The following is a 13,408-nucleotide window of genomic DNA, read 5'->3' as shown; positions in this document are numbered from 1 at the left end:
ATAGAATTTAGTCAATGGACACATCTACACTGCATCATTATTTCAAGATAACTAGCGTTATTTCAAAATAACAATGTGAGTGTCTACACAGCCATCCTGTTATTTCAAAATAATTTCAAAATATTAGACAGCTTATTCCAAAATCTGTAAACCTCATTCTATGAGGAATACTGCCTATTCCAAAATAACTATTTCAAAATAAGGCGTGTGAAGATGCTGCACTGCTGCTATTTCAAAATAGCCCCTCACCAGTCATGCTAAGTTATTCTTCCCCAGTGCCTCCTGGGGCTCTAAATTGAGATAGCACATCTACATTAGGGAAGCCTGCCTCGGACTAATTTTGAGACTTCCCTGCAGCGTAGACGTGCTATTTTGAAATAATCTATATCAGAATAACTACTCTGGAATAGCTTTTTTTTAAAATAGCCATGCAGTGTAGATGTAGCCAGAGAGATCACATATTCTGTGACTTTAATGAATATCCATGACCTCTTCAGCTGCAGACCCTGTTGCTGTGGCAGGGGCGGGAACTGTCAGCTGTCACATCTGCAGTAGGGAATGGAGCTGTTGCTGTTAGCCCTCATTGTAGGAGCTGGAGCCCACTCAGTGGCAGGACTCGGGCTATCAGCCCCCCTCACTCATGGGCCTTGGGTTTTGCTTTCCTTACTTGGTTATCTTATTCATATTTTTGAAAATTTGTTTGTGTGTGGGGGAGGGGAAGAGGGTGTTTGTTTGTCCCTAAAGATCTCTGAAACAGTAAAAGCTAGAAACACCAAATTTTGCACAGATACTACTGATTTCCTAATTTAAATAACTGGATTGGTTATATCTCAAAATTGGTTCCCCCAGAACCCCAATTGGGCCCACTGATAATTCTGAAAGATCTCCAAAACGGAAGATCTCCGAAATGATAAGAGCTAGAAATACCAAATTTTGAATGGATACTACTGATTTCCTAACTTCAATAACTGGATTGGTTATATCTTGAAATCTGTTCCCCTGGCTCCCCCAGAGCCCCAATTGGACCCACTGATAATTAGCTTTTAGTAGTGCCTGATCAAAGGCATTTGCTGGACTCTTCTGTTAAGCGTGTCACATAAACTGCAACTACAAGATCCTAGAGGATAAAGTATGTGGGCACCTACAGCACCATCAAGGGAAAACCCATGGGGGAGAGACTGCAGTGGGGCAAAGAATCAGCAACCTCCTCTATACTAGGGCACCAGCAGGTCTCCAGGACAGACCGAAAAGTGGCTGATGCTGGCTGGGGGCTAGCTTTCCCTTCTGGAAATTAAAGTTGCTTCCCTCCCTCAACATCCAAATGAACCATCCCGCCACTCGCTCTCCTTTGGGCTGCGTGTGTTCTCCTGGCAGGGCTGTATGCGTTTTCAGCAAGTACCATGGGCATTATGCACACTGCAGGACTCAGCTCACAGTACAAAGAGGAAGTGGGTAGGAGGACAAGGTATTTCTTATTTTGTAACTTGGTTCAAAATTTGTTCAGCTAATTTAGTGTCTTGTCTATGGCAGTGACCAGGTCCAGATGCTTCAGAGATAAATACAAGAGCTCCTTACCAGAAAAACCTGCCTATAGGGAAAATTACTTCCTAACCCCTGTCAGGTAATGCAGGCTTCTGCCCTGAAGCATGATGATTTATACCCTTTATAAAATATATATAGGCAATAAAAAATAATTGGGAATCTAAGTCTCACCCTTTTTTGACTCCTCCACTAAAGATGGATTTGGCCCTTTGAGTTGGATTGAATCCATATTTAGTTGTATCAAATGTGCTTGGACATGTTCAAAATGTTCACTTTAAAGATTTTATTTCTTAATATTTCAGCCTTAAAATAGTCCAGCTAATTGTTGAAGTTCACACCTTGAGGTAGCTGAGCTGAGCTGTGGTTGCTGTTTTCCACAGCAGTTGGTTTTCTGCAAAGCATAGGGTAGAGATTAGTAGCTTCCGTTTCATTGTTAAAGCTACATGCAATGAAAACAGCTACCAACATCAAGGTTCAAGCTTCCATTTTCTAGCATGTTCTAATAAACCAAAGTTTAGATTCTTTGCCAAACAGAAAATAAATGAGAAGAGCCTAAAATGTCAAGTTCCATTGTGTTTGTATCTGCTACTTTTTCTTGCGGCTATGACTATGCTGTGTGCATTGCATAATGAGCTAGCCAGCTCGTATGGTCTTCCCTGGAGGACTGAGCCAAAGATCACTGTCATGGGTGGTGATAATTCTCATTTGCATGAGTATAAATGAGGGTGGAATTTGGCTCATGCCTTTTCCCCACAGAAAGTATCTCCAAACCTCCAGAATAATGGCTTCCCCTAAGCTTCCCTGTGTGCTCTATGTCTGAGTGGAGTTAGCCTCAGGGAAGGGTTTGCTTCTATGTCTGTGTCTTGTACAGGGCTGTGACCTGCCAGCACTTATTAAATTGACATGATCATCATCTATCTTTGCCCCTTTTCAGATGTGAATAGCTGTTTTGCATTTTCTTGCACACGCTCAGAGCTGAGAGATGTAGGAGAGGCCACAGTCCATACTGTTCCAGACCCAATGATGCCATCAATGAAAGGTTTCCTCCGAAGCTCTTCCTCTGTCTTTCCCATTCGAAGGGTGGGATAAGGAGAAGGCTGGATTCCTGATCTGATGTTACAATAGGCATCATATTCCAGAATCTGCAGAGTCTGCCAAGATGAATGTTGCCTGCATCTGCTCACATTCCATGCTTGACTGCCAAATAGGAAGCTGCTTGCAGGGGGGAAGATGCTGCAGCCCCAGGAGTCCTGATGTTAATATTGGTGACCCCTTTTTATACCCCAAACCAAAGACCACTGAAGTCTGTGTGAATCCTTCTGTTGACATGTATCTTCTCTGGAGAGTGACCATGAAAGATTCCCCCAAGAGTGGAAGCCAGGGTAGCATGTAAATGGACTTTCCTAAAAGTATTTTTTCCTAAAAGTTATTGAACTTCAGAATTTAAGTAACACCAAATAGCCCTTGAGGTTAAAACAACAAGTGTTGTCAGTTCTGGCTCAGTCAGCTGAAGAGGAAAGTCCCTTTGTTCTCAGTGCTCTTGGACAAGGGCAGAGACCATTTATTCAGAAATATGAGCACTTCCTGTGCGGTTTCATCTGGAACATTGCAGAACAAATAATTATCCCTCTCTTGGCTGGTGCTGCTACACTTATAACAGGACACGCGGATGGTGATATCACACTGCCCATCTCTCTCCCAGCGGGCAAAGACAAGGCAAGTACAAGATTTAAAGCTCGGCTTGCAAACCCTACAACGCAAACAGAGGTAATGCCAGCTTTTCTCTGTCTACTTTCCTTTTTACTTGGGTAACTCCTATAGATTGCCTCCCTTATCTATCTTGTAATTCAGGAGAGGAATAGAAGTGAACATAATGGAAGAAGTCTATGTGTGTGTGGTGTGCGTGTACACATTATAGTTTTTCTCCTTGGATAAGTTTAATACAATCTTAGACAGAGTTTAATAAAACTTGCAATTGTTGTCTCGTATTCATTTAATATCTGACGTTTCCCCCCTTTATTGACTGAGGCTAAACAGTATCAAGCAGCCTGGGACAAAGCACATGGAAATATGAGGCGGCGATGAAGCCAGTGGGAGCTGAGTGTTCTTAGCATGTTGCAGAATTGGACTCTGTAGCTATGCTATGGCAATGGCTAATGCATGGGTTGACTGAGGCGCCCTTGCACAACCCAGCTGCATTTACTGGAGCTCCATGAAAGCGTATCTATCCATCGATGCATTGTATGTTGTAGGATATAGGTACTAGATGGACACAAATAGTTTTGTGAAAAGCTTTTTGTTATGCACAAAAATTCTTTACAAATGATTGAAATACAAGAGGGGAAATATGAAAAAAATTAAAAAATAATTTAATTTTGAAAAATGTTTTATTGTCAAAATATGAGAAGTGTAGATCAGTGCTAATGAATCACTATTTATTATTTACATAACACCATCAATGCGCAGGAAAGATTCCAGAGAAAAAAAGAGAATTCCCTGCCCTGTAGCTCAAGTAACCTAATTACAGCAGAGAGAAAGAAAAAGCATTCAAATAGCATTTTCTTTTCCTGCATTTCTTTCTTCCATAATATTGGGTTCTTTCTAAGATTTCCCTGTTTGTCTCTGTGTTTTTGTTGTGTTTGTAAACCTTGACATTTTGTCTAGTTTCCTCTATTTGCTCTTTTCTTCTTCCTTATTAACTAATTTTTTTTGCCCTCACAGTTCATTTTTTTCATTTTCTTTCTTTATATTAATTTTATTTAACCCTATCTCTCATATTACAGAGACAATATTATATTGGCTAAAGGAATGGACTAGAGGCAACATTTTTCCAAAGGTACCTAGTCTGGCATGTTTAAAGAATTCTAAAATTTTTATTAGACATGATTTCCTTTGCAGAATTTGTGCTGGTTACTATCAAATCATGATCTTCCAGGTGTTTTGCTATTGCTTTAAATATCTTTACAACCATTTTACCACAAGGCTTGCTGATCTATATTTTCCTGGATTCCGCAAAAGACTTTTTCAAATTCAGGAATAATATTTACTACCCTTGGATTGTTGTTTTTAATGGCAGGTGGCATATTTTAATTTGCAGCTGCTCAGCTAATACATACTTGAGCTCATTCAGAACTCTGGCCCTGGTGATTTACTGATTTTTAAATAGTTAGGTGGCTCCAGCATGTCTTCTTCCAACAGTTCAATCTCTGTGACCACTTCTCTGTTACCAGTAAATGGCAGGCCAGGATAGAAATCTCCCCAAAAACCTCTGATGTGAAGACTAATGTAAATAAATCATTTAACTTCTCAGCAACTTCTCATTGTTAATCACTCCTTATAACTCCAGACCCACAGGTTCTTTTACAGATTTCCTATTTCTGCTGGCTTTAAGGCTCTCTTGCATGTTTTCCCAAATGCATTTTGATTCTTCTATTTTTCTTTTTACTTATTGCTGGCTGTAATTTATGATCCTGTTTATTGTCTTCAGTAAGGTCAGATTTTCAATTTTTGAATTAACTCCTTTGGCTTGAATAACATTACCTCTGATCCTTCTGGTTCTTTTTAAAGTTAACAGTATGTACATTCTCTGAGACTCTATTGTTGTTTAAGTAGCAATCATGCTACATCTAGGGAATTATTTCGGTTCTTTTCTCCACGACAGATCCTTAGTTATTGTTAAAGCACACACTACTTCTACAAGAATTAGGGTTTTTATGCAGTTCCTACATCAAGCCCTTAATCTTTCCTCATCTGTCAATTCTTTCACCCCTTAACCATAGCACCATGATGGAAAATTAAATACTTTAGCTACATCAACCAACGTTTGATTAGATAATAGATGTACTGTATTTTGTTGGTTTTTCTCTGAATTTCCTTTCCTTTCATTCCTATTCATGATTTTAGAGGACCTCAAAATTTACATAAAGTATTTTAAGGAGAAGACTCAGAATTTTTCAAGTGCCGGAAGCCTAGCCTACAATTATAAGTAGCATTAGTAGTATCTTCATAACTTTGTAACAGTCTCTTATTGGCTTCTTCTGATATAAGTCAAATTATAAGTGGTTTCTCTAACATTCCATAAAGATAGACAAAGATTTGTAGAGCAAAATATGAGAATTAAAACATTTCATTTGCCTTTTTCAATAAAAATAAGAGAGGGTACGTCTACACTACAGCGCTAGTTCGAACTAACTTAGTTCGATTTAGTTAATTCGAACTAAGCTAGTTCGAACTAACGCATCTAGAACTAAAAACTAGTTCGAACTAGCGTTTTGCTAGTTCGAACTAGCAAGTCCACATTGAGTGGACTCTGAACAGGGCTTAAGGATGGCCGGAAGCAGTGCCGGCAGGGCATAAAAGGAGGACTTAGAGCATGGAGATGCTGTCTCAGGCTAGCCGAGGGCTGCGCTTAAAGGGTCCCGACCCCCACCCCGGACACACAGTTCTAAGGGGTGCCCCGCTTGCAAAGAAGTTCTGGCTTGGAGTGCCCTGAGTGCCCACACTGGGCACATCACACCACTCGGCCATCAGCCCGGCTGCACTTGCCGCAGGCTGCCATCTGGGGAGAGGGAGTAATTGGGGGGCTGCAGGAGAGCTTCCACCCCCAGAAGCCCGCAGAGCCAGCCCAGTCCTCCCCATCGGGGGCTCGTACCCCATTCCTCCCTCACCTCCTTCCACTTACCCTTCCTTAGCCCCCCTTCTTATTGATGTACAAAATAAAGATAACATTTCTTCCAACATTGACTCTGTCTTTATTGAAAAAAAACTGGGGGAGACTGGGAAAAGGAGGTGGGAGAGGGGAAGAGAAAGGCTGGGAGAGGGGAGGGCAACTAACATGATCAGGGGTTGGGAACAGGTCCCAGATGAAGAAAGGCTACAGAGACTGGGACTGTTCAGCTTAGAAAAGAGGAGATGGAGGGGGGACAGGATAGAGGTCTCTAAAAGCAGGGGTTGGGTGGAGAGGGTGCATTCAGAAAAGTTCTTCCTGAGTTCCCATAAAGAAGGACTAGAGGACACCAAAGGAAAGGAATGGGTAGCAGGCTTGAAACTAGTAAGAGAAAGTTGTTCTTCTTGACAAAGCAAATAGTTAACCTGTGGAACTCCTTGCTGCAGGAGGCTGTGAAGGCTACAACTAGAACAGAGTTGAAAGGGAAGTGAGATCAAGTCATGGAGGTTGGGTCCATGGAGTCCTATTAGCCAGAGGGTAGGAGTGGTGTCCCTGCCCAAAGTTTGTGGAAGGCTGGAGAGGGATGGCACGAGACAAATGGCTTGGTCATTGTCTTCGGTCCATCCCCTCCAGGGTCCCTAGGGTTGGCCGCTGTTGGCAGACAGGCTACTGGGCTAGATGGACCTTTGGTCTGACCCAGTACGGCCATTGTAAGCTCAGGGCTCAGTGTCGGGGGTCTCAGTGGACCACCTTGATTTTCATGCACACCTGGTCCTGGGTGGCCAGGCTGGCAGCTCTCCTGCCCTAGACGGCCACTTTCCTGTGCCTAGTGCGGAGATCGTGGACGAGGTCCACGATGTCCGCACTAGCCCAGGAAGGTGCCCGCCTCTTGCGGTCCAGGGCAAGCTCCCGGGAGCCGCCAGCCTGGTCCCGGCAAGAGGGGGTGGGCTGGGGGGCATCGGGTGGGTGGCTCTGTGCCGTGCCAGGTGCAGGGTCTGCTAGCTGGGTGCTGGCAGGCTTGCACCTGGCACGGGCACCGTAGCCAGCCCGTGCCCCTTTAAGGGGTCCGGGGCCGGGAGGGGGGCATAGAGTTTCCCTGGTGTTGGCCAGAGTGGCCACCAGGGAAACCTGGGGAGGGCTAGCCTCCCACTAGTTCGAACTAAAGGGCTACACAGCCCTTAGTTCGAACTAGCTAGTTCGAACTAGGCGTTAGTCCTCGTAAAATGAGGTTTACCTAGTTCGAACTAAGCGCTCCGCTAGTTCGATTCAAATTCGAACTAGCGGAGCGCTAGTGTAGCACCTATTAAAGTTAGTTCGAACTAACGGACGTTAGTTCGAACTAACTTTGTAGTGTAGACATACCCAGAGTGTTTTAGTTGCTTAGTCTTCAACATCCTTTTAGAAAGTGTTGAGGGTAACCAAAGTATAGTCACTCTCACACAAGAACTTTAAGGTGAAGTTAAAGTTGCAGGAACATGGATGAATATTATCCAAGAACATTAGAATTAAACTATCTTCATACAAAAGAAACATCACACACTGGAATCCCAGTATATGCAGAAGCTTGAGAGAGTATCCAATGAGTTTCAGAAGGCTTCTTCTTCATATCTTACTAGGTCTCCTGGAATGAGGAATGCTCTTTTGATTTCTCTCTCCACCAGTTCCTCCAGAATTCCTTACCATGTTCACATTCCTCCCACATGCAACGAGCAGCATGTCTTACTTCCTTTATAGGACTTGAGGAGAGCCAATGCTGAAGTGCTGAGTGGAAGGGGAGAAAGAGCAAGAACTGGGAACTTATATAGAGAATGGGAAGGGGGACGAATTCATTCCAGCAGAGTTCTGCAGAAAAGAAAAAATCTCCAGGTCTAGATCTAAATATTTTTTTGAAATAATGGGTGCACTATTTTGGCATCCCAGTAACCCTCACTCCACGAGGGTTAAGGGATGGCTTGAAATAGTGTGTTGCTTCAAAATTTGGTGCTGTGTAGATGTGCCAAATTTCAAAATAAGCTGTTTTGAAATAGATTTGAAATAAGATATGCAATTTGCTTAGAGCAAATTCCATGTCTTGAGTTTAGGATACTATGTAGACGCACCCTTTGAGTTTTACAGAAAATTTTTACCTAGAATCAAGTTCTCTCCTACTAATTTAAGTCAAATTTTCCTTTTTCGCGATGTATGTGGAGCCCCCAAATTGAACTTCAAATGGAAACTAAATTGCAGCTGTAAATAGATAGGGCCAGTGTCATTCCATAATATTTGTTATTTTTATAAAGACTTGCAATTACAAGTACCACACGAAGGTAAAAAAGTGTGGCTACTCTATTCTTCACATGCTCGTATGCCATCCCCATTACGATCAATCTAAGTACGTTTCAACAGTGTACGAAGGGAGGTGACTAATACCTGTCACATACAATTTGTTCTTTTCTGTTCCTCTTCCCTGGGTACTGTCCCTTTGGAAAAAGTTGCTTTGCTTTTAAAATCAATTATATCTACTCTACCTTATACATTTGTGTTAGCCAAGACAAAGGTTGAGAGGTATGCCTGGCACTTGAAGTAGAAGTTGGTGATCTTTGTGGTGGTTCTTAGTTCCTTTGGAAAATTTGCTCCATTGTCCCCCCTGAGAAGTTATGTCTCCTGCATAGACCAGCTTTGTCCTTGGATAGAACACTCTGTTGTGGCAAGCTTTTGGGAACCCTGGGGCCATGCACTGAGCATCATGAAGACAGGAACTGAGATCTCTAATCTGACCGGATATTCTATAGGGAGCCAGGGCAGGGAGGAGAGAACTGGTATGATGTGCTTGCAGCAGCATGTGTTTCTGAGGAGACATGCTGTATCATTCTGTTGTAGTTGGAAGTCCTGAGGCTTCATGCCCAGCAAAGAGCTTTGCTAGTCTAGATAGAAGGTGGCAAAAGTGTGTATAACTGAGGCCATATCATCCACTTGTATGGGATGGAATGTTCTGGCCGGCCAGCCAAGAGAGGTAGAATGTTTCTTGTGGCCTTTCTGAATGAAGTTAAGTGTCTGAGAGGAACACAGGGGAGGAGGAAGTTCAGGCTCTGAGCAGGCTATTCTGGGATATTGTTCCTGATCAGGCCGATGCTCTTACCAACTCTAACGGCTTGTTTTACTTAGGTAGAAATCCAAACATTCTTCTTGGTTCAATAATTCCATCTCTGGAATTTGTCCCACAACCCACCAGAAATGAGTGAACAGTCAGTGACCTACGTGGACCTCCGATCTCAAACTCTGGCAGAGCAGAAGAGAAAACGAAGAGGCAAGCCCACCAGGGTCACAGGTACTGTATATTTTTAATCTGAATACATGTCAAAACATTATTAGTTTTGCTCTACCCAGATCTCCTTCTTGGATTTTGTCCCATGACACTTAACATTAGAGAGCAAGAATCTGTGCTGGAATTTTTCTCAAAGGTCAGTAAAAATATATGTTGTTAGTTCTGGTTTTCCAGAACTACCATGGCCTTCAGCCTTACCAGAGAGCCTTTCTACCAATTGGCAGACTTTAGGGCCATCACTCATGAGCAATGTCTCTAGGACCTGAGAATAACCATTATCATGGCTCTCGGCTTAACTACATCTTTCTGTAGGGGACAGCTTTTTCCTTAGGGAGACACTAGGATTCTTCTTGTTGTCCTTCTCAGTTTGACTTGGGTGTAGCACTTATGCAATGTCAGATACATCAGTACACAAGTCAAAGACGTGTGAAAGCCAGGGCTGGTTAGCACGGGCTCTGCAGAAAGAGTCCTTTACATTATCAAAACCCTTCTAGTGTGCCTCTGAACAAATCACCTTTGTAGGTGGGTTCTTTTTACACAAGTTTATGATTGGGGCTCCAGTGACTCTGAACCTCCTCTCTCCCCATACAAGCCACCTCTAATAATTTGCCATACCACTGAAAGATTAGAGCTGCCTTTTAGTCTGAGGCATAGACCACTTAACAATGGCTTCCACGTCTATACAGCAGGGCTAAAGTCAAATTAAGCTATGCAACTTCAGCTCTATCAATTATGTAGCTGAAGTCAAAATAGCTAAATTCAGCTTCTGGTGCTGACTACACAGCAAAAGGTGGAAAGGAAAGCACTCTTCCTCCGACTTCCCTTATGCCTCCTGAAATGAGGGTTACAGGAGTTGGAGTAAGAAGTCTTCCACCTCGACTTTATTTCGAAATAAGGGCTTGTAGTGTAGATGCACACTTGGCTATTACGGAATAATGTCAGTGTAGATATTATGTTGCTGGGTAGATGTGCCCTAAGAGAGTCAGAGGTCGTTTTCCCCCAATGTGCTAAATAAGGGACTTCAGCTGAACTATCTTGCACTCAGAAGGATTTATGGTCAGACCAGCCTTTTTGAGCTTTGTCAGTACCACCTGCCAGTGCTTCTTGTGGCTATCCTGGATGTTGCTGAATACAGCACTGTCATCAATGTAGTCCCTTGCAAAGCTCTGCAAACCATTTAACACTTTATTCACTAGTCCAATAAGGTTACCCCTGCATTTAACAAGCCAAAAGGTAACACCGTGAATTCATAGGTCTTATGTCAGTGACGAAAGTGAATTTCTGCCATGCCTCATCTTCCAGGGGAATCTGCCAGTATCGCTTGGTTGAGTCAAAGTACTGATGTATTTGGCATGGCTTAGCACATCCAAGCATGTCATCGATTCTGGGCATGGGGTAGGCATTTGTTATGGTAACATCAATAAACTTCCGATAATCCCAACAAAATCTCATTGTGCTATCACCCTGGGGGACCAAGATCACAGGAGCTGCCAGATTCTGTGATTACTCCCAACATACCCCGTCTCTGGATAAATTTGCTCTTTTTCCTTGCCAGAGGCCCAGTAAGGTCTGGAAGGGGAAGGCTGTGCCTCTACTGTGAGGATTTTATGGGACAGTAAATGTGTTTTCTGTGAGTTGCTGGAAAACACCCCACTGTACATTTGCAGCACTATTAGCACCTCACTTTTTTCAGCTTGTGTCTATTCATTGCAGATTCTTCACAGATGATTCCTCGTCATTCAACCAACAAATCATTGAGGGGATGCACCTCAGTTTTCCTCCAACCTAGCAGGTCATGTTTATCCTGGTCTCTCAACTGTGACAGGCTTTCAGCTGGTCCATGTCCACCACCTCCAAGGGCCCCTCATAGGAGTTTTGAATTTTCAGCCTTTTTTCAGGGTTCAGCCCATCACTAAGTCTCCTAAGTCAAAAGTGTGTTTACACATTGTACCTATTGGAGTCCAGGAGGTGGGTGGGTGTTAGCCCATCCATATCTAAAGGACCTCCCCCCAGCCTATGGGGAGGGCCCACTGAGCCCAGGAAACCAAGTAATTACTTGGGGCAAAAAAAAGAAAACAGGGAAGGGTATGAGGGACAAAGGTGTCCCCATCTGGCTAAAACAAGGGAACCAGATGGGGACACCGAGCAGAGAACCCCGGACAGTGCCCACTGCCCCTTGAAGGTCTCGAGAGAGCCAGTGGACGCCGCCCAGTGGAATTCTGTCTGTCTGGATATGTGAGCAATTGCAGGAACGGAAATAGGCCCCACAGTTGTAGGTCCCTCCCTGGGCAAACCTCTGATCCCTGGTCTTATAAATTACCATCTTGGCGATAGCCAGGAGGAGGTTGACCAGGAAGTCTCGCGACTTTGTGGGGCCTCGGATGAGGTGTGTGTAAATTAAACAGGTGAGGGGAGAAGTGAAACCACAACCTCAACAAGCGGTTCTGGAGGAGACAAAAGAGGACTGTAACCTGGCGCACTCGAGGTAGATGTGCTCCAGGTTCTTCCTCTTGCCACAGAAGGGGCAAGTGTCGGGAATGGGGGTGAACCGTGCCAAATACACACCCGTGCTCACAGCTCCATGCAGGATTCTCCAGCTGATGTCCCTGGTGGGCCATGGAACCAAGGTGGAATAGAGACTGGCCCACTGGGGCTCCCCACCCTCTATTGATGGTAAAAGGTCCCGCCACTTGGTGCCTGGGAGGGACACGAGCGTGGGGAAGTGGAGTGTGTAACGCACGAGAGTGTACAGGTGACTCTTTGGCACAGTTCGGAAGGGGACCAGCTGCAACGTGTGCACCTGGCTCAGGTGATGAGGGGAAGGCGGTCAGGGAGGTTCATGGACTTAGGGCCAACGGATAGATCAGGCGGGCCGAAGGTGAGGGGCAGGTGGGGTGCACCCTCTCGCAGGACCTTGTCAAGGTGAACCCGAGCGGTGGGCAGCAAAGCATCTTTTACCTCCTGAAGTACGCGCTGGGGAGTACGTAGGGTGGAGAGCACCATGCACTGGGTGAGTGCCCGAGGATCCACCCAGTCTCCCCAGTCATAGTCCAGGAGGTCTCTGATTCTTGTGACTTCTGCCAGGATCAACCTCTGGTGCACCGAGGGGGACTCCACCGCCTGCACACGTAGATGGGGGTTGTGTAGCAGGGGCTCCGCAAGGAAGTATGCCCCCACGGTGGCTCCAAAGGACCTCGTTGCCTCTAGCAGCTTCTAGGCCCGGAGGAGGTCCTGGTAGAAGGCTGGCAGCTCGGAGAGGTCTCCCGGAAGACCTTTCAAATAAAGGAGCTACCTGTCATATCAGAGCACTCAGAAGCGGTGAAGGAAAGCGGACTACCTGCATCAAATTGGAGCCTTTGCAGGGCCTGGAGGCAGAGAACATGAACCCGCATGTGCAAACACATCAGGCCCTGCCCTCTCTCCTCCAGGGGAAGATGGAGAACCCCTGCAGAGACCCAATGCAGTCCTGGCCAGAGGAACTGCAGCAGCAGCTGCTGGATCTGATTCAGGAAACCTGGGGCGGGACCAAGGTGCTGAGACGGTGCCAGAACATGGACAGGACTAGTTGGTTAGGCACCAGTACCCTCCCACGCACGGAGAGGCACTGGAGCAGTCCTGTCCCTCTCTGCAATTGCTCAGCCACCCTGGACTCTAAACCTTGCTAATTCTCTGGCGAAGAGGGATGCATGGCAGAGAGAAAAATGCCAAGATAGATCAGCGGACCTACACTCCACCTGATGGCCTGAAGCGCGGGTGGGAGGGAGCTTGCCTGCCACCCGGCCCCTACCACCAGGCCAGAGCTCTTGACCCAGTTGACCCGGGTGGAGGAGGCCGCTGAGTAGATGGCTTGGCAGGCCTCCACCTGCGCCAGGTCTCCCGGGTCCTGGACCACGAGG

At 45.2% G+C, this 13,408-nt stretch overlaps 1 protein-coding gene and 1 long non-coding RNA gene across 3 annotated transcripts in view; one reads left to right on the top strand and one right to left on the bottom strand.

Moving 5' to 3' along the window:
* Nucleotides 1-1,810: 1,810 nt before the first annotated feature.
* LOC142819012 (uncharacterized) overlaps nucleotides 1,811-13,408 on the bottom strand; it is a 51,060-nt gene continuing 39,462 nt past the window's right edge. For both annotated transcript variants that reach the window (XR_012896695.1, XR_012896694.1), the window contains one exon: nucleotides 1,811-1,933. This is a non-coding gene — a long non-coding RNA (uncharacterized LOC142819012). The remainder of the gene's footprint in view (nucleotides 1,934-13,408) is intronic.
* Nucleotides 9,368-13,408, top strand: part of LOC112547648 (natural killer cells antigen CD94-like) — a 28,533-nt gene continuing 24,492 nt past the window's right edge. Inside the window, exon 1 of the mRNA XM_025190363.2 lies at nucleotides 9,368-9,515. Coding sequence (XP_025046148.2) covers nucleotides 9,422-9,515 — 94 coding nt within the window. The 5' untranslated portion in view covers nucleotides 9,368-9,421. The remainder of the gene's footprint in view (nucleotides 9,516-13,408) is intronic.

This window comes from Pelodiscus sinensis, chromosome 1 (assembly GCF_049634645.1).
Source record: "Pelodiscus sinensis isolate JC-2024 chromosome 1, ASM4963464v1, whole genome shotgun sequence".
In the NCBI taxonomy this organism is placed as follows: Eukaryota; Metazoa; Chordata; order Testudines; family Trionychidae; genus Pelodiscus; species Pelodiscus sinensis.
Note: the sequence above shows the minus strand (reverse complement) of the source record. Positions and strands in the feature narration are given on the sequence as shown.